Source organism: Pseudoliparis swirei, chromosome 3, assembly GCF_029220125.1.
Source record: "Pseudoliparis swirei isolate HS2019 ecotype Mariana Trench chromosome 3, NWPU_hadal_v1, whole genome shotgun sequence".
Lineage (NCBI taxonomy): Eukaryota > Metazoa > Chordata > Actinopteri > Perciformes > Liparidae > Pseudoliparis > Pseudoliparis swirei.
The window spans coordinates 21008698-21036449 of record NC_079390.1 but is presented as its reverse complement, the minus strand read 5'-3'; the positions used below and the strand labels follow the sequence as shown (position 1 = coordinate 21036449).

The 27752-nt window shown below is 40.9% G+C and overlaps 1 protein-coding gene across 4 annotated transcripts in view; it reads right to left on the bottom strand.

Annotated features, from left to right (window-relative positions):
* Nucleotides 1-27752, bottom strand: part of dbn1 (drebrin 1) — a 96486-nt gene that overhangs the window by 5638 nt on the left and 63096 nt on the right. Inside the window, exons 2-11 of one of the 4 annotated variants that reach the window (XM_056440175.1) lie at nt 18354-18409; nt 16558-16670; nt 13097-13186; nt 11633-11779; nt 10490-10567; nt 8498-8649; nt 7084-7141; nt 5945-6001; nt 5521-5635; nt 3118-3246 (exon numbers count right to left, since the gene is read on the bottom strand). In XM_056440175.1, coding sequence (XP_056296150.1) covers nt 3118-3246; nt 5521-5635; nt 5945-6001; nt 7084-7141; nt 8498-8649; nt 10490-10567; nt 11633-11779; nt 13097-13186; nt 16558-16670; nt 18354-18409 — 995 coding nt within the window. The remainder of the gene's footprint in view (nt 1-3117; nt 3247-5520; nt 5636-5944; nt 6002-7083; nt 7142-8497; nt 8650-10489; nt 10568-11632; nt 11780-13096; nt 13187-16557; nt 16671-18353; nt 18410-27752) is intronic. The other 3 variants (XM_056440182.1, XM_056440191.1, XM_056440200.1) reach the window with 3 other exon arrangements.

Below are 27752 nucleotides of genomic sequence, written 5' to 3'. Positions count from 1 at the left end.
TGGAAACAAGCGTCTGACTGAGATGTGTGACCCTGTTTGAAATGACAAAACACATCCAGCTCAGCAGAGACGTGCATGGGGGGGTCTCCAGTTCAGCTCCTGGTTTAACAGCCTCGAAAGACTCGGAGGGACTAATATTAAAAGAAGGATTGATTACAGAGAACTTTCTTTGTTGCCAGCTGTCACGAGGGACAGGGATGAGCCGGTTCCTGGTCCCCCCAACATAACATCTGCCATTACAGCGCCTAACACGTGCAATAACACACACTGTAGATAACAAAGGTGGTCTGCATGGTTTTCCCCAGTAGCTACATTATTGCTGTTTATGAGCATTTCAAGTGTTGATTTATCCAGAACAAATGCAGATAGTTTGTCTCTTTTGTTGTTGTTGTCCAGGACAAATGCAACATCTTTCCATTATTATAGTGTGGAGGCAGACATCTCAGAGAAAGGTATCTCGAAACCTGGACAAAGACCCAAACCATCTGCACAGTTGGATAGCACAAAAGGTCAGAGAGAGTAGATCGTATTTTGTGAACTGACCCGTAAAGTATATTTGTTCGGTACGTCAGTTGTGAGAATCAGATTGGAAACTCTTATTAGTTAATGCATTTTAGGAATTTTGAAAAAAGTTTTGTTAATTAGCACTTTTTAACAGCATATTTTGTCAATGGTCTTGGACTCTTGGATGTCGGAGGTTTCTGAAATAAAAACATCTAAAACCATTGGCTTGTAGTTAGTGGGCGAAAACATACACCACCATTAAGGTCTTTAAACAGAATGACGTGAACATCACACGGGTCAAAGGGCAAAGATCCACATTCAGTTCAAAGGCCGACGAACAACGGTGGCGACTGGCGGGCGGCTCGACGACGTCACATTCACACACAAACACTCACAGTTGGGTCAGTCGGTCAGGATTTAAAGCCGCAGGAGGAGCGTGCATTTAGAGTGTGCGTGCGCAGAGGGGTGAAGCAGATCCAGGATCAGAAGAGGCATGAGATGAGGATCAGAAGAGAAGGGAGGTGACAGAAAACCAGTGAGATTCTGGAGTTAAAGTGACATGACCTGGTTGCTGATTTAGAATCAGAAAACATCAGAAAAAAAAAACATTTCTGAAAATAATTCAACCGCAGCGGCTGACTGGACGACGTCAGAAGGATCTCGACATCTATAACACAAACCGACAAACAGCTTTATGGTTTTCAGCCATAATGCTCAGGGATATTTCATAATCTACTCGCAGTTCGGGAAATGCTGTGTGCCTATTAGCTTGTTATTACATCTGAAAAGGTGTCATGCTCAAAAGGGGCTGGTTTTTAATGTCCTTGGGGGTCAAACACAGTAAAGACCCTGTTAGCATCCATGCTAACGTGAGCAGGTATTTAGTTGCCTTTTCTGAATTTCCTTTTACGGATATGTTTTGATTTATTTGTTAATTGTTGTGTTTTTTGTTGTTGTAATAAGCTTATAAGCTCCCACTGCTGTTAACGTACTTACAAAAAGGGAAATGGGTAGGTGTTGAAATATCTTCACTGAAAGGAAAATCTTGGAATTATTTTATATTGTTCTTATTGTCATCAATAATGAAAAGACCAAAACCAACAATAGTGCGTCTCTCAATACTTCTCTCTCAGATACAAACCGCTGGTTCCCACTGAAGACGAAAAGCCGGCCACTGTATTTTTAAGTAGTTTCTAGTAAATAATGATTAATAGTAATAGTAGTAATAGTAATAGTTGGTTGGGGATTATCTTCAGCAGCAGGTTAGTCAACATTTGGTGCTCTGATGAATTTGTTTTTGGCATTGTACGCTTTTTGTATTCAAATGTCATACGCTGTACGCCGAAGTCAAAGTTTCTGAACCAAAAAATGCTTTTCATGAATATGTTTCATATCCTCTTTGTGTCTTGTCTAATTGCAGAAACTCACAAAGCCACTTGGTTAATAAACAACAACACTTGGTTGAGGTTAGAAAAAAGACAATGATTCGCATAAAATAATCACGATATAACAACAACATTCAAATTCATTGAATGAATGAATGAATGAGTTTATTTATTTCGATCAGCATGTAAGAAAGATACATGTGGCTGACCGAAAGGGGTAAGGCTGAAGCTATCTAGCTTATAAGTGCCCTAACCTATGATTGCTTGAATACTTGTTCCGAAGAGCCTTATATATAAAACTAAAACAAAACAAACTAAAACAAAACAAACAAACCAGACATTCAAGCATTTGTCCCTTTAATCCGTTAGTTCCTATGCTTTATCAATACCGTCAAGTCTTTACTATCCTTCACTCATTCTTAGTGGACTTTCTTGCTTCGTGCACTGGTTATTAAAACGTTCACTCACGGTGGTACCCGGCTCCGTCTGCGCTCAGCGCATCACGTTGTACGTACAATGCCAAAAAACAAATCCTGGCGACAGGGCTGCATTTAGTGTATGTGATAATCATAGATATGTGTGAGTGTGTGTGTGTGTGTGTGTGTTCATGGTAATGAAGGAGCATGACACCCTGTGAAACCGTGTGGCTGATTGGGTTTAACCGTTTTGGAGCTCTACAGCCCAGAGGGAGGAGCTCTACAGGCACACGCAGTACGTGTTAGTAGGTAGAAACAAACATTGTTGCTTTGGTTTTTTTTTTAATGGGATTTGTCGACAAGAACAAATCTAAAAAATATGAACCGACTTACCCTTCAAAATAGATCATTACGATAATGAGAAGGGATGGGGAACGGGGGACAGGGTTTAGGGGGTAAATTGGTAAGAGTTGGTTGAGAGGTGGTTCTAAGGGCTTGTGTGTGGGGTGGGAAAGTGTGTGTGTGTGTGTGTGCTACGAAGATGAGGAGCGAATACTGAAATCATGAAAATGCATGTGGACGTAAAAAAAGCGATAAACCGCGTTGGTCTGAGAGGTCTAACTGCTCATCATTAGTTAGGATGCACGTAAATATATCTTCTTAATCTTTCACATTTTATATTGTTTTAATTCACATGCAGTTTCACGTCAGTGTCTCTATCTGTGGGGGTTGGGGGGCGGGGATTCGGGGGTTTTGGGAGGGATCCACCTGTCTTCTTCTCCTGCTGTTTATCGGTTATGTGCTGTACCTACCGGCTGCAGCGCTGGGCTGCGTCCGTGCGTGTGGAGGGGTGCGGAGGGGCGACGGGCCCCGGGGCGGGGGGGTCGGACTGGGGCGGCTCGGACTGTGCTGCTGCTTCAAGAACGGGCTGTCCAAGCGGCCTGGCGGTCGAGACGACACAAAGCCACACACACACGGACACACACGGACGCACGCGCACAAAGAGGAAGTGAACGGAGACACGAAGCGACGCACCAGGACAGAGAGACGGGGGGAAGACGGACGAGACGGTGAGACGAGACGGACAAGGAGCAGGAGAGGGAGGGACAGGAGAAGGAAGACAGGATGGAGTCAGAGTCCAGACACAAGATGTCAATTGCGGGAAAGGCAGAGGAGAGTCCCGTGAAAAAACCCATGAAGAAGAAAGAGAAAGGTGAATTAAAGAGTGGAGGAGGGCGGGAATAAACAAATGGAGGAGTGAGAGAAATGAGAAAGGAGGAATGAAGATGTGAGGTCAAATGAGTACAGAGGTGGAGGAAGAAAACCCGCGATGAAAAAAAGAAAGTGAGAAGGAAAGAGAAAAAAAGAAAAGTAGTTAGTTTGACTTTAAACAAACTGGCTGTAGCGAGCAGGAGAGCTGAAGTGAAACGCCGACAGTTTGGCAAACTTCCATTTGTGCTGCTTTCAACCGGCAGATTTATGTTTCAAGATAATGAATCCCACAGAAGGACATTTTAAGTCCCTGAAAACGGAAAATCTTTCGGTGTTTACACGACATGAATCTCCTGATTATTTGCTCGTTGAAAATCAAACACATTATAATGAACCTGGTTATCGCGCTTTAAAGAAATAACGGCTCAACATCAAATAATATAAATATTATTCAAATTAATTACTTTACATTCATTGATTGATTAAAACATGTGAAGAAAAAAAAGGGTATTTCAGCCCTGAATAGTCTCTGCAGGACTTCATCTGAGACCCAAAACCTTTTTGAAAACCTTTTATGATGACAAATAGGATGTTTGGTCATCCGCATTAAAATGTAATCTAGCAGGAATATGCGCTTGCAGATATTTGATTGTCCGGCGTGACGCCTCGCCGGATAACATGACAGAGCAAATGTCCAGCAAGTCTTCTAGAGTAAAGAACGTATGTGCAACCTGATTATCACAGTTTGGTTTAAGGTAATTCAAGTTGACGTGAATGAGCATAAATAATTAGAGCAATTCATGTCTTCATATCAGAAGTGACACCGGAGGGATTATAGTGAGAACAATCAACGTGAAACTGTAGAAATAGGAGTGGGATATATCTTAAAAGATGAGCGGGACATGTTCCCCAGTGGGTATGACATCCCTGCCACTGAGATTTTGACCCTGAGGTTGAAGCAGAACACGAACGCTGCACACAGACAACAAACAACGGTGCAAATTAAAATATAAATTGCTGAAAAACAACAAGTTTAAGGGGTTCAAATGTGCCCCAAGGCTCAACAGCAGCCATCCAAAACATGCTGAGGAGATGTGGAACGTGATGAACAACGTGCTGGACTTGACACCTGATGATGACCCGGAGGCCATGAACCATCACACCCACCTGTACAATATTAAGGAACTTGTACTCACTACAAATACTCCATTACAAGTAAAAGTCCTGTTTCAAAAGGATTATGAGCAAACATTTTGAAAAAGAAAAAGTACCATTGCGCATTACTTTCACTGTGTTATATTGAAAAAATATTAAACTATTATGTCTGTTTCACAAACATGTATAGTTAAATTATACTTTATTAATGTGGAATCCATTAAATATTGTCTACTGCTGAGTAGATTTTAGTGCTACATAATGAAAGAATATCACGTTTGTTTTTTAAACTAATTTGTAATTAAAAAAATTTAAAAAAGAAACATTCCTAAAATATATAATGTAGTGGATTAAAGAATATAGTATTTTCTGCTGAAATATATTTAAATAAAAGTACAAAATACCATAAAATGCTACACTGTAGACAATATTTAATGGAATACATATTAATAAAGTAAAATTTAAAACACTTTTTTAAACTTACTATCGCTCGTGAAACAGATAGAATAGTATAATGTTTAAAAATAATATAACACCATGAAAATATTGCACAATAAGTACTTTTCTTCCTCTACATTTGTGCTCATTATGCAATGTTGACATCGCTGTACTTTAGCCCAGTACGAGGGTAAATGTACTCGTTGGAGGCGAGCTCTTAAAAGACGTGTTTGTGTCACGACTTAAATAAAGCCGTTAAGTTATTCAGCCGAGAGAGAGAGAGAAGGTTCTCTCCGCTCTTTCCACCTCCGTTGTCCGGGCTCCAAAATGCCTCGTCTGATGTTTTAATTTGCTCTCTTCCGGTTTCATAACCCAGAAGACGGCTGAGAGGTGAGTCGTGAAGCGTTTACCGGTCCTGTGGACGGAGACGGGGGAGGTGTCGACGCTGACCGTCATGGCTCTCTCCTTCAGCTTGAAAAACTCTCGCGGGTTTTCTGACCGCTGAGCGATGATGGCCTTCGCCTCCTGGAAGCACACGGAGGAACAGAGACGGGACAGCAGAGCGGCAGCTCCGCTTGTTCAGAGGTTATGTCGAGCCGATGAAGCCAATACAGAACGATGCAGACATGATTCATTGAATGCATTACATTTTTTTATATTTTAAACAATCGTAAAGGCATAATAGCTCAATGAATACTATTTTATTGTTTGAATCTACAGTAGATTACATTCTAATTTAACACACTCTTAAAATCTACAGATATGTTTAACACTTGGTTTATTTTCTATCTTCTTGGCTGAGAATATGTGCTGCATAAGAGCAACGGGACTCACCTCTACCTCAGTCTCCTTCTTGTCCAGGTTCAGCTCGTCCAGGCTCGCCTCTGTTGCCTGCAGAGAGGAAGGAGACAAGAAGGGAAGGAAACTTGAACCAAGGATTCAAAAAAAACAACCAAGGATTCAAGAAATAAAGCAAGGATTCAAAAAATAAACCAAGGATTAAAAAAATAAACCAAGGATTCAAGAAATAAACCATGATTAAAAAAATAAACCAAGGATTCAAGAAATAAACCAAGATTCAAAAAATAAACCAAGGATTCAAGAAATAAACCAAGGATTCAAGAAATAAACCAAGGATTCAAAAAATAAACCAAGGATTCAAACCGAGAGCAAAGAAGAACCTGATGTCTTTTATTCTTTTGTATTTTCAATTTTTTTTTCAAAAGCCTTTTTTTCTCTCCTTTTTCAAAATATGTAAACTTAAATCAATGCTTTTAAAGACTTGCAGATATAGAAGCATCAACACATTCCTTGAGTGAGTGTTGCATCTCTTTTTTAATAAAAAACGTTACTGATGGAGCACTATACGTTTTCTCCAAAATAAGCCTCCTGCAAAACAGATTGTTTATGAATCTAAATCTATGGACGCTCTGGAGACAGAAGAAGGAGGAGGGGAGGGGGGGGGGGGGTCATCAGCAACCTGCTGGTGCCTCCCCCGCTTCCCGTCGGTGACAAACAGTGACTAAAGTTCCCTTGAGCAAGGCGTCGCAAACCACAAGGACGGAGAGATCAAGATGTTCAGAAGATTGGCTGAAACATCCCAGCAGGCGGCTGATTGCGAGATGAGTGAGAGACACACACACACACACACACACACACACACACTGATGGCCTGAACACACTCTCACGGCCAGATGTGACATTTTGGTAAACCACACACAGCGTATAATCACTCCCTTCAAGGACAAACCCCACTGTCAGACAAATTGATTTAGTTTTCGTGATGAAAACCAGAGGCGTTCAACAGAAACAAATAAAAGCCTATGAAGAAAAACACACACACGCACACACGCACACACACACAAGGAGCCTGAACACTTCTCACGGGATGAAGCAAGTCTCCAGGAGGAAGACGTTTCAAGTGGAATCTTGTGATTAATGACCAGCAGTGTCAGAGATTTAAAGAAACTCACCATGGTGGTCTGGCTCCGCAACCTCTCTTTGGTCTCCTCCTCCTCCAGAAACTTCTTCCTGCTCACACACAAACACACACACACGCACACACACACACACACACACACACAAACATAGATTAGACGACACTTCACACACCCGAGAACTTCCAGGTCGAACCTAAACCAGCGTCCCATTTCCCCTGGTGTGGATCAACCTTGGAAGGTTGGGTAACAGCTTTATTGTTGTTATTGTGATATATTTGTGTTGTTCCACTCATTCAAATGATTGATTGATTGCAATTTGCATGGAAACTTGGGTAAAAATGTGTTAAAATGATCATAAGTTGTCTTATTTCATAAAGAGGGAAAACTCACATTTATTTTAAGACACACACACATATATACAAACATATATATATATATATATATATGTATATATTTGTAAAAAATACAAAGAATAACTTTAACATACATATATTGTAACACACACATATATATAAAACAATTTTTTCTACATTTTAACGCATATATAAAAATTCTAAAATTACATTTAAAAAACACTATTTTAAATTTTTTATTATGCGTTACCTGTAGTTTGTGTGGCGCATATGCTTTTATTTTCTAGATATATTTATATAAAATAATATATATATACAGGACTGTCTCAGAAAATTAGAATATTGTGATGAAGTTCTTTATTTTCTGTAATGCAATTAAAAAAACAAAAATGTCATGCATTCTGGATTCATTACAAATCAACTGAAATATTGCAAGCCTTTTATTCTGATTTATTGCTGATTATGGCTTACAGCTTAAGAAAACTCAAATATCCTATCTCTAAATATTAGAATATCATGAAAAAGTATACTAGTAGGGTATTAAACAAATCACTTGAATTGTCTAATTAACTCGAAACACCTGCAAGGGTTTCCTGAGCCTTGACAAACACTCAGCTGTTATAAATCTTTTTTTTTACTTGGTCTGAGGAAATATTAAAATTTTATGAGATAGGATTTTAGAGTTTTCTTAAGCTGTAAGCCATAATCAGCAATATTAAAAGAATAAAAGGCTTGCAATATTTCAGTTGATTTGTAATGAATCCAGAATGCATGACATTTTTGTTTTTTTAATTGCATTACAGAAAATAAAGAACTTTATCACAATATTCTAATTTTCTGAGACAGTCCTGTATATATATATATATATGTTAAAATAAATGTGTTTCACTGGCCAAAAAATATACCTTTTTATGAAATAAAACAACGTATGATCATTCAACCTTGCAAATATTGTATATTCAATGTCAACTTCACACCTTTGCATGCAAATTGAAATCAATCAATCATTTGAATCATTGATAAGCAGCGCAGCTTTTCTGAAGATGTTATCCCTGAACTGGATGGTCTCCACTGCACCGCCTGATGTTGCTCACCTGTGCTCCTCGATCTGCTGCTCCCTCTCGCGGTACCTCAGCTCCCGGCTCTCCTGCTCTTTCCTCTCCAGCTCCATCCGCTCCTCCTCGAAGAGCTGCCGCTCCTCCGCCACCTTCTTCTTCTCCCCCTCCTTCCTCACCTCCTCTTCACGCTGGCGAGCAAAGAAGAACGTTTGTGAATCGTCAACTCGGCTGCAGGCCGCGGCGACGTTCGACTTCATTCTTCACTTCCACAACTGGGATTCACTCTGCTTGTGTTTACTCAACACTTCCCAGACTCTCACCTCAAGTCTGTGCAAAATGTACCCGATTCCTCTGAACTCGGCTATTGAGGATACCATCCTGATTAATGTTTCTTCATGACAGTTTCCTACAAACTGTTTCCCGAGCATTTATATTTGTCTTTAGGAATAAACTAATGTTTATCGATCCCTCTGACTTATTAGTGGCTGACGTCTGGCAGCATCTGGTGCATGCTCACCAGGCACGTGCACAGACATTTTGGGGGGCAGGTGCTCAAACCTAAAAAAAAGTGCACCCATTGCCAAAAAAAAAATTCTGACAGAGTTGAAGCATAAGCAGCAATACACTGATGATGCTGTCCTCGACCTTCATTTCCTCTGGGCAGGATTAGACAGCTATCTTACATTTTCTTTATGAATAAAGATGAATTATTATATGGCAACAACAGTACAAGCATTCTGATTGGATAATGGGTCGTCATGCCAGCCACATATTGCCCTCCTTGCTGGTCTGATACAGATCCGTATTGCCCTCTGACCTCATTTTCAAAATGGGCGATATTGATAGACATCAACAGCCAAGAGGAAATTCAGAAGCAGCGAAAATGTGTTATTGAAAGTGATGAAGAGGAGAAACTATAGTTTGGATCACTTGTGTTGTTACTTTACTGTAAATTAAAACTATTTTAGCTGAACCGTGTTGTCTGTTTTCTACAAGATTGATCGTTGTAAGACAGGAACAGACAAAACAAAGAGATACATAACACATAAAACAATGAGGCACAAGGATAGCATGACACCGAGAGCTAGCATTGTTAGAATAGTTTAGCTCCTATTTTCTGGCTGTGAATTCTCGTGACATTTATAAACATACTTTCAAAATTGTCTAAACAGCATTTATACAACACAAAAAAGATTCTCTCTCTCTCTCTCACTCAAACATGACATCAGTAAACAGCTGGACAAAGCTTTGAAATCATGTCGGAGCATGTCGGGGTGAAATTCTCACAAGAACTCAAATAAATGCCCCGTCGGATATCAAATCACATTTGGGGGGAGTTTATGACAGAGAGAGTAACTTTTATTCTTAAATACGGATGAATAAAAAAAATGTGTCTCGAGCAAAAAGGGCACTTTTTTCATCCAGGGCAAAAGGGCTGGTGCTTGAGCACCACTAGGGCTCTATCTGTGCACGTGCCTGATGCTCACCTTCAGCTTGACCTCCAAATAAAGAGGTGGTGAGTTCAATTGATAGAAATCACACATGGATTAACCCACAGGTGTCAAACACAAGGCCCGCGGGCCAAATCTGGCCCGCCGCATCGCTTTATGTGGCCCCTGGCGGCTTTAAAGGCACGTGATCACCTTTTCTTCAAGAAATTGAAGACAAATATCCCGTGCTTTTATTTTGAAGGTTCAAGATTAAATGTATGCATGTTACAATATTAGAGACATTTCCGTATGTACAATATTTCAACACTCAAATAAACAATAATCAAATGCAAAGAGAGTTATTTAACAACATGTTCGAGGAGTTTATAAAGCGTTTCCGGCCCTTTAAGAGGGCAGCCATGATGCTGATTTGGCCCACGGTGAACTTGGGTTTAATCATTAAAGCCAAGTTGTATTCAATCAGAATCCTCCTTTAACTTGTTGTGGTTGTCGTTATTTTGACGAATGATGGCACGACTCAAAAGGTTTCTTTCCTTCCCTCCATCATTTCCTCCTCTCCTCTTTCCTTCCCACCTACCTTGGCCTGCTCCCAAAACTCCTCCCGATTGATTTTCTTCATCTCCACCTCTGCGTTGGTCTTCTCGTACACTGTGCCCTGCGTCAGGGGAGAGAGACGGAGAGAGAGAGAGAGAGAGAAAGAGATTGAATTTCTCACCCGAACAGCCGGGAGAAGAGAACAAATCGTAACGACTTTGTGTGTTTCTGTGAGAGGTGTTATTACTGCTCCTCACAAAGACGCCCCGTCATCCCTCTGACCTGTGAAGAGCTCCGTGTGAACTCCCATCGTCCTCTTTCAGTTTAATGTTCTGCCCGTGTGTACGTATTATTGTCTATAATATTCAGATACCGTAGACTGTGTACTGTTTTATTCACTGTTGTTATATTTGATCATACTATGTCTTGTGTGCACTTTACCCTTTTGATGATAAACTAATCCAGGATTATCTTCTTTACCTTCCGCATTCTCAGAATGCGGAAGGTTATGTTTTGATCGCTGTGTATTTATTTATTTGTATGCGTGTTATTCGCATAACTCAAAAAGTATTAAACCGAATTGCATGAAATTTGGTGGGATGATTGGTTATTATCCGGGGACCATTTGATTAGATTTTGGGATCGATTGGGTCAAAGGTCAAGGTCATGAAAAGGTCAAAATCTTCTTTTTACCATAGCGCGGTCAATTTCTATCCAATTGGCATGCAACTAATGCCAAAATGTTCATAATTCAATGCCCAATCTTGTGATATGCGAAGGTATGCGCTCTACCGAGTGCCCGTTCTAGTTTCTTATGTTACATTCTAGAGGAAATCCCAAAGTATTCAAATACACTCAATATGGCAGGATGCAATTTTGACCAAATGTCTGTGAAATAATGGAGTTAGATATTTCCATTTGATGTCATGATGCAGCCACGTGGGAGTGGTATCACAGAGTTAAGGGGGGAGAGTTCAATGTACAAGAGGTACTGTAACGTAATTGTTTACAGTTTACTAAATCATTGTTAATTCTGCTCTTAGATTTATGAACATTTGCCTTTTTGATATAAATTCTTAAGGGCAAGAATAAGTATGAAGTAATAAAATGTCAGTCCAGCTCTGTTTGTTCTTCGTGAAAACCGTAGGATAGGATCAGAGTGCCCCCCCCCCCTCGCTCCTCGTACCACATCTTTGTGCTCCTCCTCTCGGGTCTTCAGGCGGCTCAGGACCGGGCTCGCCACCAGCGCCGCCGTCCCGTTGGTCAGCCGCTGCCCGATGGCCAGCGGGTCGATGTCGTCCAGGTTGCTGGCGTTGATGGTGACCTCCACCCCCTGGGCGAGAAGGAGGAGGGGGGAAGGGAGCGAGAGAGAGAGAGAAAGAGAGAATATATTTACTTTCTTATTATCCATATTCTTTTTTTTCAATGTATGTGTATTTATACAGTGCTCTGTGAACACTGTCTTATATTATAATCATACCAATAAAGACTTTTCATTGATTAATGAACGAAAGAGATTGTATTCTATTTCTTTGACAGGATGTCTTGTAGAGTTTATTATAATGAGTCATATAAATCAATATAGTCGTGTGCGCTAGTGTCAATGAAGACGTCTGTGACTGTGTGTGTGGGTGTGTGTGTGAGTGTGTTTCTCAAAAAGGCTATGTGTGTGTGTTTCCCAAAAAAGACTTGTGTGTGTGTGTTTCCCAAAACGGGTCATTGAAAGCCTCGTCAGAGTGATCGAGGGGTGAAGTCGATGCTGTGTGGGAGGGAGAACGACCACTTAGAATAATGACACCTCAACACGCAACACACACACTCACACACTCACTCAGCCAGGTGTTCACGTGTGAATACATAGTTTGACAAACACACACACACACACACACACACAGACACACACACACTCAGTGGGTAAGAGGATTGTCATTCAACTCAGAACTCTCAGCAGAGAGCTTACCTTGAAAATACAAATTATTAGTCATGCACTGTAACACACACACACACACTCACACACAGAACTAAAGTAGACATCGATTGAAATCTGCTGCATTACATCATTTATAGAAACCCTCTTTCTGGAGGCGAGCGTGTGATGTTTGACGCTTACGTTATGAAGGCCCTGCTGTCAAAGTTTAATTTGAATTTGATGTCTTGGGCCAGGGCTCTCTGGGTGAAGAGTCTTTATAATCTCAATGAGGCTTACCTGGTGAAATAAAGGCTTTAAAAATATATATATAATAATAATAAATATCACTCATGATGAAAGAAATGTTTAATAAAAAGAGTTGTGCTGTAGAAATCTGTCTCGAACCTGCAGGTTAAAGTTAAACCTCAGAAACCAGGAGAATTTTGGGTCATCTCCTTGAAAAAAATAGATTTTCAAAGACTTTGTTTCCTGCATTCTGGTGACTATTACAACATTTAAATAGCTACATTATATGTGCACTTCAACATACTTAACTTTGAACTTATATATAAACATTTGAATTCTCAGGACAGAATAATGAGTCGCTTTTTCTTTGAGTATTTCTTTCACAGGCCCTTTCAGACACATAACTAGCATCATTTATATAAACAAACAATAACATAAAACACATGTTTAAAACACACGGAAGAAGAGATTTCATTGAGGAATATGTTTCAGTACCATGGAGGGTCTGACCTGTAAGAAGTCCGCGATGGTGGCCACGTGGCTGGCACAGGCGCACTTCCTTGCGTCCGGCACGTCTTCCCCGACCTGAGCGGGAGACAGAGGGAAGGACGGAGGAAGAGGAGCAGGAAGAGGACAAGAAAGAGGGGAGATGGTGACCTTGATTCAAAGCGAGACACGTCTGTGTCTTCCCCTCGCTCTGCTCTCATCGGGCCCTTTTGTCCACGCTGGCGTATTGAAGCCGCTCACATCGCCACAAAAGGCCGGATGGCGTTCACAGTAATCACGGCTCATTCAAACCGACACAATGCCGACGCAATAAGCAGCAATTATGGAGAGGCAATTTATCTCTCAATATCAGTATTTATCCACTTTATCCATCTGCCTGTTTGTCTGGTTGAAAGAGGAAGTAAGAGAGATAACGGGACTGGTTCTGCAGCGTAATTACGACTGCGGTGACACACATCTTTGGCAATTTCGGGTGTATTTCATGGTGTATTTTATGGTGTATTTCATGGTGTATTTCATGGTGTATTTCATGGTGTATTTTATGGTGTATTTCATGGTGTATTTTATGGTGTATTTCATGGTGTATTTTATGGTGTATTTTATGGTGTATTTCATGGTGTATTTCATGGTGTATTTCATGGTGTATTTTATGGTGTATTTTATGGTGTATTTCATGGTGTATTTCATGGTGTATTTCATGGTGTATTTCTGTAAAATGTCGGTGTGAATATCGGGTCCATTTCAGCCCGGTTCACTTTCCTTTCCGTCTCCGTCCACTGCATTTACCGTATCTCTCCATCCCTGCCTCCTTGATACTCTACATGTATATTCTATCTTTTTTGCTCGAAGGATCGTCATAATGTTTTATAAACATGATTCATTGTTTTTAGTGAACAAAAAGTTCGACAACAAAAGCATGATTACAGCTTTTTTATATGGTTATCTTTCGGCAATGTCCTAGAGAAATGTGGTGGTTCTTGGTTTGAAGTGTACACACCTGTGAGGGTTGTACTGCCGTCATCCATCCCCATCACCTCCCTTCAACATCTCATATTGCTTTTAAATGCAGCAAAGTGTTTTTTAAATATATGTTTTGGTGGGGAATGTGTAATTGCTGCTGGGGTTGTGTTCACAGGCAACGTGCGTCATTCCTGTACAGCCAGCAGGTCCCCAGTAGATCTATATTTCGGTGTTAATTTGTTTTCCATCAATAAGATCAAATCATCAAAAGAGAATTCTACTCCCTTCAGTTTCACACAAAAATCATATTTCACACTGAGCTGATTAAAAATGGCTGAAAAACAGGAGGTAATTCACACCCACCTCCCCCCAGAGAAATACACCCAGCACCAATGGAATGGGGCTATAGACATTACAATACTGTCGGAAGGGAAATTAAATATTTTATCAGCAAATTATGCGGATCACTAGAGACTTGCCGGCTTTGTTCATAACAACCCTTTTTATTAAATTTCTCGTAAAAAATATACTTGTTATTGCAAATTTGTACTAAACAAACACGATTTAAAGGATACTTTAACTGGAGAAATCATCGCTTGTGAACATAATCCACACAGCAATTAGGCGTAACTGGGAAAATCAATTAGTCGTATATAAACTTAGTTCCTATGAGAGCAGATTGCAGAATTCCACGTCTCTCCTTCTCTTTTCACTTTTCCCTCCTTCTCTTTTCACTTCTTCTCTCCTCCACTTATTGTGCAAATGGCGCCGCTTGAGGCGCTCCTGCTGTTGTCAGGTTGAGGGAGTAAAACATTTATCTCACGGCTCTCGGGATGAACTCAGACTGTGTTTAACCCTCCTGTTACCTTTATATATTCTGACATATTTTACCCTTGGGGTCAATTTGACCCCAGCAATTAAAACCTCCAGAAATTATTAGAATTAATATTGTTTTCCAAGTTTAAGTGTGAGGTACTTTATGTTTGTTTGTTGACTACCTAAATAGCCCTTTAAATATATAAAAAAGTTGATATTTCTTATATGTTTGACACAGTGAAAAACAGCCTGGGGTCAAATTGACCCGAAAGAACACCGACATTAAACATTGAATGGGGTCAAATTGACCATAAAGGTAACAGGAGGGTTAAATGCTGTGGACACACTCTCATGGATCCTTAGTGCGGTTAAATGAGCTCCTTCAGGTCACGTTGAATTCACTGGTGGACACGCTTCTTCTTCTCTGTTCCATGTGTGGCGACTGGTCTCCGTTTCGGCCTGTTACTGGACGTTCAGTCTCTCTAACGTTCATCGCAGCCACGTCTGCTCTCTTGGTGACGTGTTGTGTCTTATTTGTGTCAGACGGGGCTTCCGTCTTCTTTTTTTACATATATATATCAATCAGATTTGGTAAAACTGACTTCAAAATTGCTGATAATTCCCATTAAACACAGCGAGCAGCAACATAATCATTAATATTCCTACTGTTGATGTAAAATCATTCAGTAAATATAGTTCAATATGCAAAGTTTCCTGTTTTGCTTTGCATACCACAAGTAGAAAAATACTTTTGAAACTAGGTACACATGCATCACTCACTGCTAGATACAAGATAATGAGTGACATGTGTTTAAAATATAGAAGAAAAACAAAGGAGAAAACTTAGTTTTTTTACTTTAGGACCAGCTAGTTATATCTTCTCATTTCAATTAAAATATACACATGTAAGTAGTTTACCAGATTTGTTTTTGTTCATGTCACTTTGAAAGTTTTAAAGTAGTCAAACTTAAGAAATAAAATCGAGCCAACAGCAGTACAAAATGTTTTCAGTTCACCCCCAGATGAAGTCTGTTATGAAGGTTATGTCACGAGGGAGTGGTTGAAGTGAACACATGACGTCATCATGATGGTTTCAGTCCATGTGAATCCATGAGACACATGCGGTAGCCTCAGTTATAAACCCATCAGAAGAAAGCAAAGCCCTTCAGGAAATAGATGCTGTAACCGCTATGGCCTGCAAGTGGAGCCAGTGTCCAAATTGAAGGAGCTATTATTCTCTTTGCTTGTTTGTGGCGACGTCAGCATCTTATGCTAAGTTGCCAATTTATTAGGTACACCTGTGCAATCTGATGCAATTAAATAAACTTCATAATGTTCATTTGTGGAGTTGTTGTTGTTTCTCCATTGTGGGAGGAGGGTACAACATGACCTCAATGCTAAAATTACATAATTGAACTCAAATCAACAACAGAAACAACAACAACAACAATCCTCCAATCACAGAGCTGCAGCCTCAGCCGCAGAACGGGCAGAACCTTGGATTCGGGTCGTCCCCGTCGGAGACGTGGCGCGTCCTTGTTAAACAAACAGTTACATAAGAAATGTGCTTTGACCCTTTGGTGGCGGTGTGCGTGCGTGTGTGTGTGTGTGTGTGTGTGTGTTTGGTGTAGTGTCATGCACCGCCCCTCCCCCAACCTGACCCGGCGACTCACCCAGTTGATGAGGATGTATCGTGGCAGCGCGGCGGTGGGCTCCCTCAGGCTGCAGAAGCCGTACATCACCCTGGCATTGTCAAAGGTCAGCGTGATCCCTGCCAGACCTCCTCCTGCACCACAGAAGAAGAGGCCGCATCACTCCATCTCAATGTCCGATGTTTCTGTCACACTGTCCTCTATCGGGAGGAAGCTGTTATCGATACACACAAACTGGTAGAATATTCACAGATGAATCCGCTCGTGGATTAAATCAATCAGAGATTATTTAATGTGCCTCTGCCAGGAATGCACAACAAAAAGCAATATTTTTTTGGACCATACGTGAATAATAAAAAATAACAATTCAATACATTTGTATCTATGTGTTCACTTTCCTACGCTGTTTTTTTACATTGTTAATAAAGTTTAAGTCAAGCTGACTTGCCTTACACATCAAATAATGACCCATCTTTTTTTTGTATTGTGTTCAGAAATCAAATTACATTCTGAAAAAAGTATATTTTAAATTCTATGTTATGCTACTTCAGACGCTTCCTCCATTGACTCTAAGTGTGTACTTTGCGGATAAGGTTTTGCATTAAAAGGCCAGTTACAATAGATATGTGACCAGTCTACCCTGGAACAATGATTACATAATAATAATCCTATTATATTGTCTATAAAAACAATAATATAACGACTGTGGGAGGGGTCCTACTTTGTCTTATACTCAATCTAAATTTGAAATCCAGAGCATACCTAGGTTTGAGGGATTGCCTCCACATCTCAACATGGCAACGCTTTCAGCTAACAGCGCGATCAAGGAAAACGACGCCAAATTGTGCGATATTAATATTCACGTTTCGAGTTTTAAATATTCACGTCTCTCAGTGGAGAAGCTGCTGACATGGAAGGAAACTAACACCGCCGTTGGCAGAAGTGGCTCTTCATCGTGCAGCTCTCCAACATTAGTGATACACTTCTCTGCAGTAGCTCCAGTTCACTCCTCTCATGTAATCAGCAGAGTTTTGTTATATTCAGGAATTATGTGCAGATGATTACATTAGAACCAGCAGCTCCTTCACCATTTCCCTCCCCAAGTAAGTGAATGCTATTGGATCATGTTATTTATTACCTATTAGGTTCTAGTTTGTGCATAACCCCCCCCCCCCCGCCCATTTTATTGTCCATAGAAATATATTACTTCCATTTTTTACACTCTAACTGCTCTGATAAATATCTTTATTACATGTGCCTCCACTGTGTGTGCTCCAAGGTAAAAATGAACACTTAGACCAAAGCAATCTTTGTCAGATAAAGAGAAATGATCAGAAGTTGAGTCTGACAACACACATGATAAACACAATCAAATGTTGGTGAAAATGGAAATAAATCTACAGTCCTTGAAAAGTACAATGGTTATATCCATATGTTTGTTTGCAGATTCCCACCCACCGTGGTGCAATGATGTCCCTATCGAAAGAAGGAAGGAGGAGGACCCTTTCATACTCAATGTGTGTGCATCAAATACAGAGGAGACTCATAAAACTGTAATGAGCATGCAGCACGTCATTAACTGTCTGATAGTAATGAATCCAGCTCAGAAACAATCAGGAGACAAAGAACACGATGATTTCACGCCCCGAAGCGACATTGGAACCTGCCAAGCTCATCAAATTACAACCATCTCCACCCATGATGTGAACATGCTCATGCAGCCATATTGGTTATGACATACAAATAATCAGAACAGCAGGACATTACATTTGGGAGAGATTAAATTAATGTAATGGATTGAAAAAAAACTAACTTACCTCCTGATGATGCCAACTTCAAATCATTGCTGTCATCCTCATATGTGTACAAGGCCCTGTTAGAAAGAGAGGGGGAGAAATAAGACAACGCTTCACCTTTTATGCATTTTACAGTAACATTTACAGTAAGCTACAAATCTGAAGACTTTAGACTTCAGAGGCAATGTGTTCCAGATTCTGTATGAACTTTAAACAGGCCTGAAACAATTAACCAACTGAGCGATTAAACATCTCTCTTGTTCTGCCTGTTTTGTGATATACATGCCTAAAAGGAGGATCATTTTCGTGTATCTGGCAACCCTGAGATCGGTCGACCGATGACTGTTCTCTCTTCAGTCAGAGCTCGCGCAAGTAGGTGGAACGTACGGGAGATACCATTTCCAAAACTTGTAAGCGGTAATAACTAGTTTGTGAAAGACCCAGAGAAACACAAATATCCGACGAAGCAAAATCCCGGACGTTTTTGGAATCCCTGCCGGACGCATTTATTAGGTCTCAAAAAGAGGACATGTCCGGGGGGAAAGAGGACGTCTGGTCACCCTAACTTATCCTTGTTTTCACAATGCATTATATACTTGGCAGAGAGCTTTACTAAAAGTGGCTGACAGTGTGTGCACTCAACCGCTACTTTCCATGAACAAGAGGTAGACGTTATCAAGCCTACGCGCGTCCCTCTCAGTGCTACAGAACCAGAGCTCACGGCGCTTTCACAGTTTTAAAGAACTATATTGACAGTCTCTGTCACGTTATTTCAGCCTGATCCCGGTTCAGTGCGTTGCCTGTAAACTCGGCGGTGCTCGTACACAACGCTGCAATTTCATATCAACTAATTAACTTGCATGCAACAAACCAGCTGCTTCCTGATGAAGACGGCGGAGAGAAGTAACCGAGGTTGACGGAACTACTCCCGTCGTCACCAGAGACAAGTGTGACACGCTTCTTCGGGATTGAGCTGCTTTATCTGGCCAAGCATGTGGGGGAGTGTGAGTGTGTAGGTGTGTAGGTGTGTGTGTGTGTGTGTGTGTTTGTGTGTGTGTGTGGAAAGCGGATTACTCGGTTTGATGAATGACTGTGGGAACTCTGGTCTGCCTGGATTAGAAAAGTTCACGCATCCTAAACAAACACAAAAACTTTCTTACCATTCAAGACTTTCCTTGACGTAAAACACTCCCTAGTCGTCCCCTCAGCCTCGAACTTAAACTAATTATAAACTAAGTCAAATACCTCAGACAGCCCTGTGAAGAATGTCTTCACTTTCCGGTCTCAATCTTTTCTCTGCACTAATATAGAAGAACAAGACCAAACACACAGTTTGACCCCTGTTGCCCTCTCCACCAATGTCTTTTTGACTCACTGCATTATATCTAATTTATGATATGCATGCCCACACACATCCTCATGCATTCACACACTCGTAAACCCTCTGACCTCTTTAGCTGGGGTTAAATGAAGGCGGAACAGATTACAGTTTAGCCGACATTCCCAGATTAAAAACAGTTCGACTTCCTCTTGGCACCCTGTTGTCAACTCTATTAACCTGCAGGTCAGAATTAATTTATTGAGACAACACAACAAGTCTTTAACTATACTGTGTCATCGTCAATGTTGTCATCTTCAGCTGTATCTAGGCCAATTTCACTTTTCACCCATATCCAATATGTATTTTTGCAGCATTTTATACATAGACTGACAGCTATTCTCCTAAAACATCTGAAATATATCCATCTGTAGTGGAATAAAAAGAACATTATCTCCCTCTGAATGTTGGGGTGTAAAGTAACAAAGTATAGAAATACTCAAGTACAAGTATCTAAAAATTTCACTCATGTACAGAAAGAAAGTAAAGAAAAGTATTTTCCACCACTGAAAGTATCTTGCGATACATTTCTGTGGATTTGATGCAATAATCTGACACAGTATGTGTTGTAAATGATGCACCATCTGGTGGATCAGGTGGAGTTAAAGAGGATTTGAAGATTTCAGCGCTTCCAGCTATTAAATATTGTATCCGGATGAATGAAAGGTATTTATGGTGTTCACTCGAATGCAGAGCGACTCACCATCAAATCAGGAGAAGATATGAAAACCAACATATTAAATGCATGCAGGGATTGAGGTTAGAGTAATTACCTTTTTGATCTATCAGGGTTTAAACTGGAGATTATAAACTGGAAAGCAGTGCATTGCTGATTATGAAAGACTATATAAAGGAAACACTGCAAAATAAAACTCTTCACCAAACTCTCAATCAGCACAAAAGCTCCCTGACCTGCATATCGGTGCATATCGGCTTGTCATTTATACATATATATACTAGGCAAGTGAGTCCAAAGTCAGCTCAATGCATACATTAGAGTCACTATGGCCACACGGTTGTGAAACACTGGAAATTCCCTTTAATTGAACAACAAAATGTCCTGGAACAAAGTTCCCAGAGCTCGAACCACCACCTGAACAACGAGAAATAATAATGAACAAAATAACTGCACATGACAGATTCTACTTCTCTGTCACTGCAGGTTTAGATGAGTTGCTTTGGCTTCATTTTGACAGAGAATAGCAGAGAGCAGGTCAGCGTCCTGAACCCCTGAGTCCCCAAGACATCCTCTGATCACCACTTGAGGAGGAGAATATACAATTGACTTATAAATTATCTGAAAACTTCAGAAATTCAGGTTTAATAGACACCATTAATAAGCTCCCTTTAACTGCATGTGTAGAAAAATGGCATTCCTCGTCATAAGAAATGTCTCCTTACTGTTGCAGTAACATTGGGATCTTAATATAGTTTAAACTGATATAATTGTGGGCTTTGTTATTTTTAAATATTTGCATTGTTGGCAAACTTTGAGGGAGGATTTAACCGGATGCTACACTTTTCTTTTCACAGTTGCATGCCCCATCTGACCCACGTCCATGAGGCTCTGTGTGGCGGGTATTACCAGTCCAGATGACCTCATTCTGTTGCAGCCTGAAGCTGGAGTCTGGCCATCGTCTGACCTTCTGCTGAACTCATCTCCCTCCATCCTTTCTGTTGCTCCCCTCCTCTCTATTTGTCTCTGTGTCCATGTCAGACTGCTTATGTCATCGCCAAAATCCCATCTTTTCCCATCTCCATTTATCTATTCTCTCATTGCGAATTACAATATTGCTTAATAACTGCTGGGAGTGTAAAGAAGAAACTGTTTGCTGACTCATGATAATGTCCATGTTTACTGTTTTGGGCCCAAAAAACAATCAATGAGTTCTGACTTTACCCGGAGACAAACCAAACGACCAGTTACCCGTCCTTTCATCCAGACTCATGTGTAAAGTACAATACCAAAAAATGGCTCCCTCATAAGCCGGCCTTCGTGACGGCCCTCACATCTCCCGAGAAAATCTTCAAGTGGGTGTTTTGATAAATTGACAACATATTAAAAATCTAAAAAAAAAATCCACAGTAAAATTGGATTAGTGACACAATAACAGTTTTTTGTGTGAAAATGATGACAGCTGTGAGTCTCACTGGTGTCTACGGAGGCTTCTGATTGATGCAAAAGGCATGCTGGGGTACTTGTCTAGGGCCGTTTTAAGTCTCTGAGTGGAATGTTTTGTGAGCTGCTTTCATGCAAAAGCTACTACTACTTCTACTATTACTTATACTACTACTATTACTACTAATACTACTACTTTTACCACTACTACTCCTATTACTCCTCCTCCTACTACTACTACTACGAATACTACTACTACTACTACTACTACTACTACTACTACTACTACCACTAGTACTACTACTACTACTACTACTAATACTACTACTACTACTATTACTACTAATACTACTACTATTACCACTACTACTCCTATAACTCCTCCTCCTACTAGCCTACTACTATTACTACTATTCCTCCTCCTACTACTACTACTAATACTACTACTACTACTATTACTTATACTACTACTATTACTACTAATACTACTACTATCACCACTACTACTCCTATTACTCCTCCTCCTACTAGCCTACTACTTCTACTACTACTAGTACTACTATTACTACTACCACTACTACTCATATTACTACTATTATCACTACTACTACTACTACTACTACTACTACTACTACCACTAGTACTACTACTCCTATTACTACTATTACTACTACTACTACTACTGCTATAGTCCCAGTTGCAGAAGTAGCAGCATCCCAACGAACAGGTAGAGAAGCAAATTCCTGGAGTCAGGGTAGAAAAGGAAAGGTTGAAGGACGAATGATTGACGAGAAACAAAGGAAGCAGAAATAAAAAATACAACAGATATGAAAGACAACAGGGTGTAAAAAGGATGGATGAGAAATAAAAAGAGCAAATGTTTAAGACTGGGAGACTCACTCAAAGCTCTATAAATAATTCTCTTTAAAGCACACAACTGTTTATTATTCATATAAAGCCCCGTGACCTAGAAACAGCCCCGGAGTGTGCACATGCAGCTGGGCATGTGAGAGGACGAAGACAGGAAGGAAGACGAGGAGAATAAAAGAGGCACAAAATACAAGGGAGACAAGGGAGAGAAAAGGGGAACATAAAGAGAAGGGGGAGGAAGGAGAGGAAATATAATAGGGAGAGGAGGAGGAAAAGGAAGTAGATGGAGATGAAAAAGGCACAAAGGCAACATGATGGGGAAGGAGAAGGGAAGGTTATGAGGAGGAAGGAAAGGGAGGAGAGGAGAAGCAGGGATGTTAAAAGTAAAGAGAATGAGTGGGAGGGGGAGGAGGAAGAGGGAGAGAGGAAGACAAACGAGCCCGAAGCAGCATGAAAGATTTGAAGAATAATGAAGATTGAAGAGAACTCCACCAATCAACTAATCACACGTGTCGAGGTCATGGCCCCCCCCCCCCCCCGACCTTTGCTTCACCAAAATGTTGCTTCATCTTTTCATTCAGAGAGAGAGAGACAGAGAGATCAGACGGTTCTCAAATTGTTCATAACATTTAGAGCAATTGTTTGTTTGTTTGGAGCTTATTTTAATTTGAACACAACCCACACCATCATTAGCTAGACCCACACACCTGCGTGACTCGCTAATGATGCTACAAGACGGCGTTGCATTTTACAGGCAGAAGAAGACCAACAGAATTGGGGGTTTAATTAAGTTCTCCAAGTTATTTTCCAGTTATAAAGACTCCTGGAAAATGTAATAAAATAAAAAGGGGATGTTCGTACGGAGCAGCATATTCAGTGTGGAGCTTAGCCTGTGTGTGAGTGGAGGTAGTCCTCGCCCATCACTCATTGGTTTGTAGACTAAGGTTTTGAAGCCTCAACTTTTTTTTTGTCCGTCGCCATCTTGTTTTTGTTGGCAGCCAGACGAAACACTGGAGGGTAGAGCATTGACCAAACATTTTGCAAATAACTTTCTTGAACTGAAAGCACACGGAAACGGTTAAAGACGACAACACAGACAACACCTTGGTAACGACCTGTCAATCACAAAGTAGCCCCGCCCTAAAGCATACCCTCATTTATCATCTATTTGACTCTAAATGGAAGGATATTTTACGAAATGAATGAGACTTCTATACAATCAGACTTCTCTTTGCTACCAGAGCAGTCGCCCACTACAGGTGACTTTAAGTAATGCAAGGCGCTTCCCCATTGGCTTAGCTTTTCAGAACCAGAAGTCATTCACAACAAGGAAGTCAATTTAACCAAAACCCATCATCTCTCCCATGACCAGATTTAGTTGGGCATGGACACACAAAAAAACTTTATATTGTAAAATTTCAGAAGAGAGAATTTTACATCCATGTAATCGAATCCAAAATGCGTTATCGCATTGTTTTCTCAATTTTGCGTAAGCGAATGATGCACTTTAAAAAAGTTAAAGGATCATTACAGATTGAATAATACATTTATCCCACGTTCAAACGGAAACTTGAACTAATACAAAAGGGGCAGCCCTGAAGCACACACAGATATAGTAGATACATCTCTATGTGCAGGTCAAAGGCCACCCTGAATGGCTCAGTGAGTATGGATATGTTACGAATGATGAGCTGTAGCTGTCGAACCAACTGAACACCTATGGGAAATATACTATACTATATATAGAGTGGATGTCTGTGTGTGTGTGTGTGTGTGTGTGTGTGTGTGTGTGTGCCCACGCTGCCTTTAATGTGCAGAAGAATCACTGATCACTGTAGTGCTTTAAACTGGAGGCGGGACAACAGCGTTCCTCTCTAATCTGCTCTTTGCTGTAGGAGTTTGTGTCTGTGTGTGTGTGTGTGTGTGTGTACTCAGTGAACTAACAGTGACTTTCACATAACTGGCTTCATTATTCTTGTTCAGGTTTCTGTGTAGCCGTGTCAAACACAAAGATGAAACATGGTGTTAACATTGTTTTTCCTGTTATTGGAGTGTGATAGCGTACGCCTTCACCTCCGTGGTGTTATAATTTAAGTTCATGCAGAAAAGCAGAGAGTGGCGAAGAAATCTAAATGATATAATCGCTGTACTGTTGTGTCATTAAATTAAATCAAACTCGTCGCGGCTGAATTCACCAGTTTCATTGTGTCTGTAGATGGAACTTAAGTCTTTTGTTCTTTTATTTTCTGCCCCTTCCTCCTGAGTCGTTCTCCTTTCTGTCTATCCCACGCTCAAAAAACATACATCGTATTTAATACTGTTGCATACAATGCAGCACAAATACACACACACACACACACACACACACACACATACAGAATAGATCTTTTCCATTCAGAAAATGGAGGAAGAAGCAGCAGAACGTGAGTTATTTTAAGCTGGAAGCTGTCAGACTTCACAAATTCTCAGGACCAAGAGCTAATCAACAGAGATGATTTTAGAAGATGAATAAACAGAAGTGGGGAGGAGGAAGTGTGGCGACATGTTGAATCTCACTGACAGGAACAGGACGGACTGAATAAACAGCTCTGTGACAGGCTCAACAAACACAGGGCGGTGTTGGTGAAGACTAACAAATCTGAATCTTTGTTTTTTTACAACATAACTTCCTTTTTAGAAATCTTTTATGAAGGGAAAAAGATGCCCAGACTTGCCAGGAGTCAAAATGCGGTAAGTCTGAGGAGAAAGAGTACAGTGATGTAAAGGTGTGCTTAAAGACAAACAGATAAGACCTCAAACCGGGTGGCAACATATTGTGTTACAAGTTGCTTCAGCTGAATTGAAGGCTTCAGATTATTCTAATTTCTGCTGTTTCTGTTATTTTGTCCGCCTCCTGTATTTAGGATCGGCAGTGTGCGGCATTGGCTGTTAAAAAAATAAGAAAAAGAGGTTTCCAAGATACGAAACCCAATACCCCACATCCCCCCAACGCACCGCAGGGAGTGTCGCCATGGCAACCGGGCAGCATCCCCCATCGTTATCTCGGCAACAGCTGTTTATGACCTCAGGTAAGCAACGATGTAAAGATAGTGATGGAGGGTAGGAGGAGGCTGTAGGACAGCTGAAGGGCAAACACACACACACACACACACACACAAGCCAGGTGAGCCACAGAGCATGCATATGGTGTACGTGTGTGTATGTGTTGTTTGGTGATCCAGCTGGACTAACTTCACAACTTCAAAAGGATCTGCAGACCCGATGGAGCTCTGTCTGCAGTAAACAGCAAGTAACCCAAATAATTTATAGCAGTTTCAACTAAATATTATGTCAAGTGTGTGGTCATAAAACTTGCAATCATTTTAGCAAAATAATTACACCAAAATGTTGATTTAAATTGGCTTCCGTCTGTCTGTGTGAGGCCAGTTTAAGTGTGTGGCCCTTTTACGTGGATATCACACTAATTGATTGTGTGGGATATATCCAAATTATTAGCTAAAGACAGTGTATGATAATAGGATAAAAACTCATTTTAAACAGAACCACAATGAGGGTTTCTGCCCAGCCCCATCGGGGGTAGTAGCGCACTACAATCTAAGGAAGCTCGTTCTGCAAAGCTCTTTTTGGAGGTCTCAAAGTTTTATATGGCCGTGAAGTAGGCCAACATACCAGCATCACATTGTATGCAGTTGCTTTTGGGTTTTTCATTTCATTAGCGACGGGGAGAATGTTGAAGGTAGAAGGTCACGGTTGTTGAATGTAGTGGCACATAGCAAAAATGTGGAGCAGCGAGTCCATCTTTGAAAAATAACGTGATTAACGCTTGCAGGCCTTTTTACACGAGAGCCCAGTTAGTGCTGTGGATGTTATAATCTTAAAAGACTCATAAAATTATTTTTACACTCTAAAAAGCTCCCAGCGCGGATGAATGAGCCCCAGTTGCCATGGCAACCCCGATGGAAATTAGTAATATTGAGAGCACCGGGTTCTAAGTTCAGAACAAGACAATAAAGCTGAGTTAACGGTAACTTTCAGGCCTCTTGGACACGCAGTCAGCTTTCCCACTGACTCAGTGAAGCCGACTGCAGAGGCTCATTTAGAAAAAAGAAAAAGCCGCCTCAGCAGTTTGCGAGGAGACAGGGGGCATTGCCAGAGTGAATGAAGACACATCTCCAAAGTGAATGCAAGAGAGAGAGAGGAAGGTAACTACATCCGGCTGCTTTATTGAGCATATAGCATTTATCTTGTGATATCAAGCATGACATGAGCACGGGCAAAGTATGAAACAAAGACAGACAAAAATAAAGCGGTTTCTTTCTATTATTTGTCCAATTTCAAAAGCAAAGGATTGCTTTATTCCCCAACACAAAACCAATATATATCCTCAGGGTTTTGGAGTTATGGATCCCTCTCGGGTTTGTAGCCTAATGGCCAGGAGGGAAAATGAAATATGTGCGGTTGAAAAGATACGCAGGATGGAGAGACTAAATACAGACAAAGAGCCGGGAAGGCCGAAGCGTCAGGCAGAGAGCATTGTGGGATCGGACGGAGAGAACGATGGGGGATGATTAAGTATGCTGGCAATGGCTGTTATTCCTGTGGTCGGCTAACGTAGCCTGAGTTATTGAGCGAGGAACCTACATGGTGACTCAATGCGAAAGAAATGAGGCAGCCAGACATGAGGACGGGAATCACGGGTAATGTTTCAGGGGGGGTGAGTGAACGAGGGCATTAGAGAACAGCCGTCCTGTTCCCGTCGGTCTGGGAATGCAGAAATCTGCACGCCGATCCGATGAGTAAGACACGCTGAGTGGTGTGGAAGATGGAGATGGGCAGACCAATGAACTGAGGCCATGCAGCTTCACTACGACACGTTACATTCAGTGTTTTCAAAATAAACCACCGTCTTCACAGGAAACAACTTCGTTAGGTTAGGCTGCAAAACGACTTTGGGTTTCGGAAAAGATGGCGGTTTGGCGTTACATGAATACAGAAAGTTATCCGACGACTAAATAACCGAGGGTTAGGGTTATAGTTGGCGGTTAAACATCGT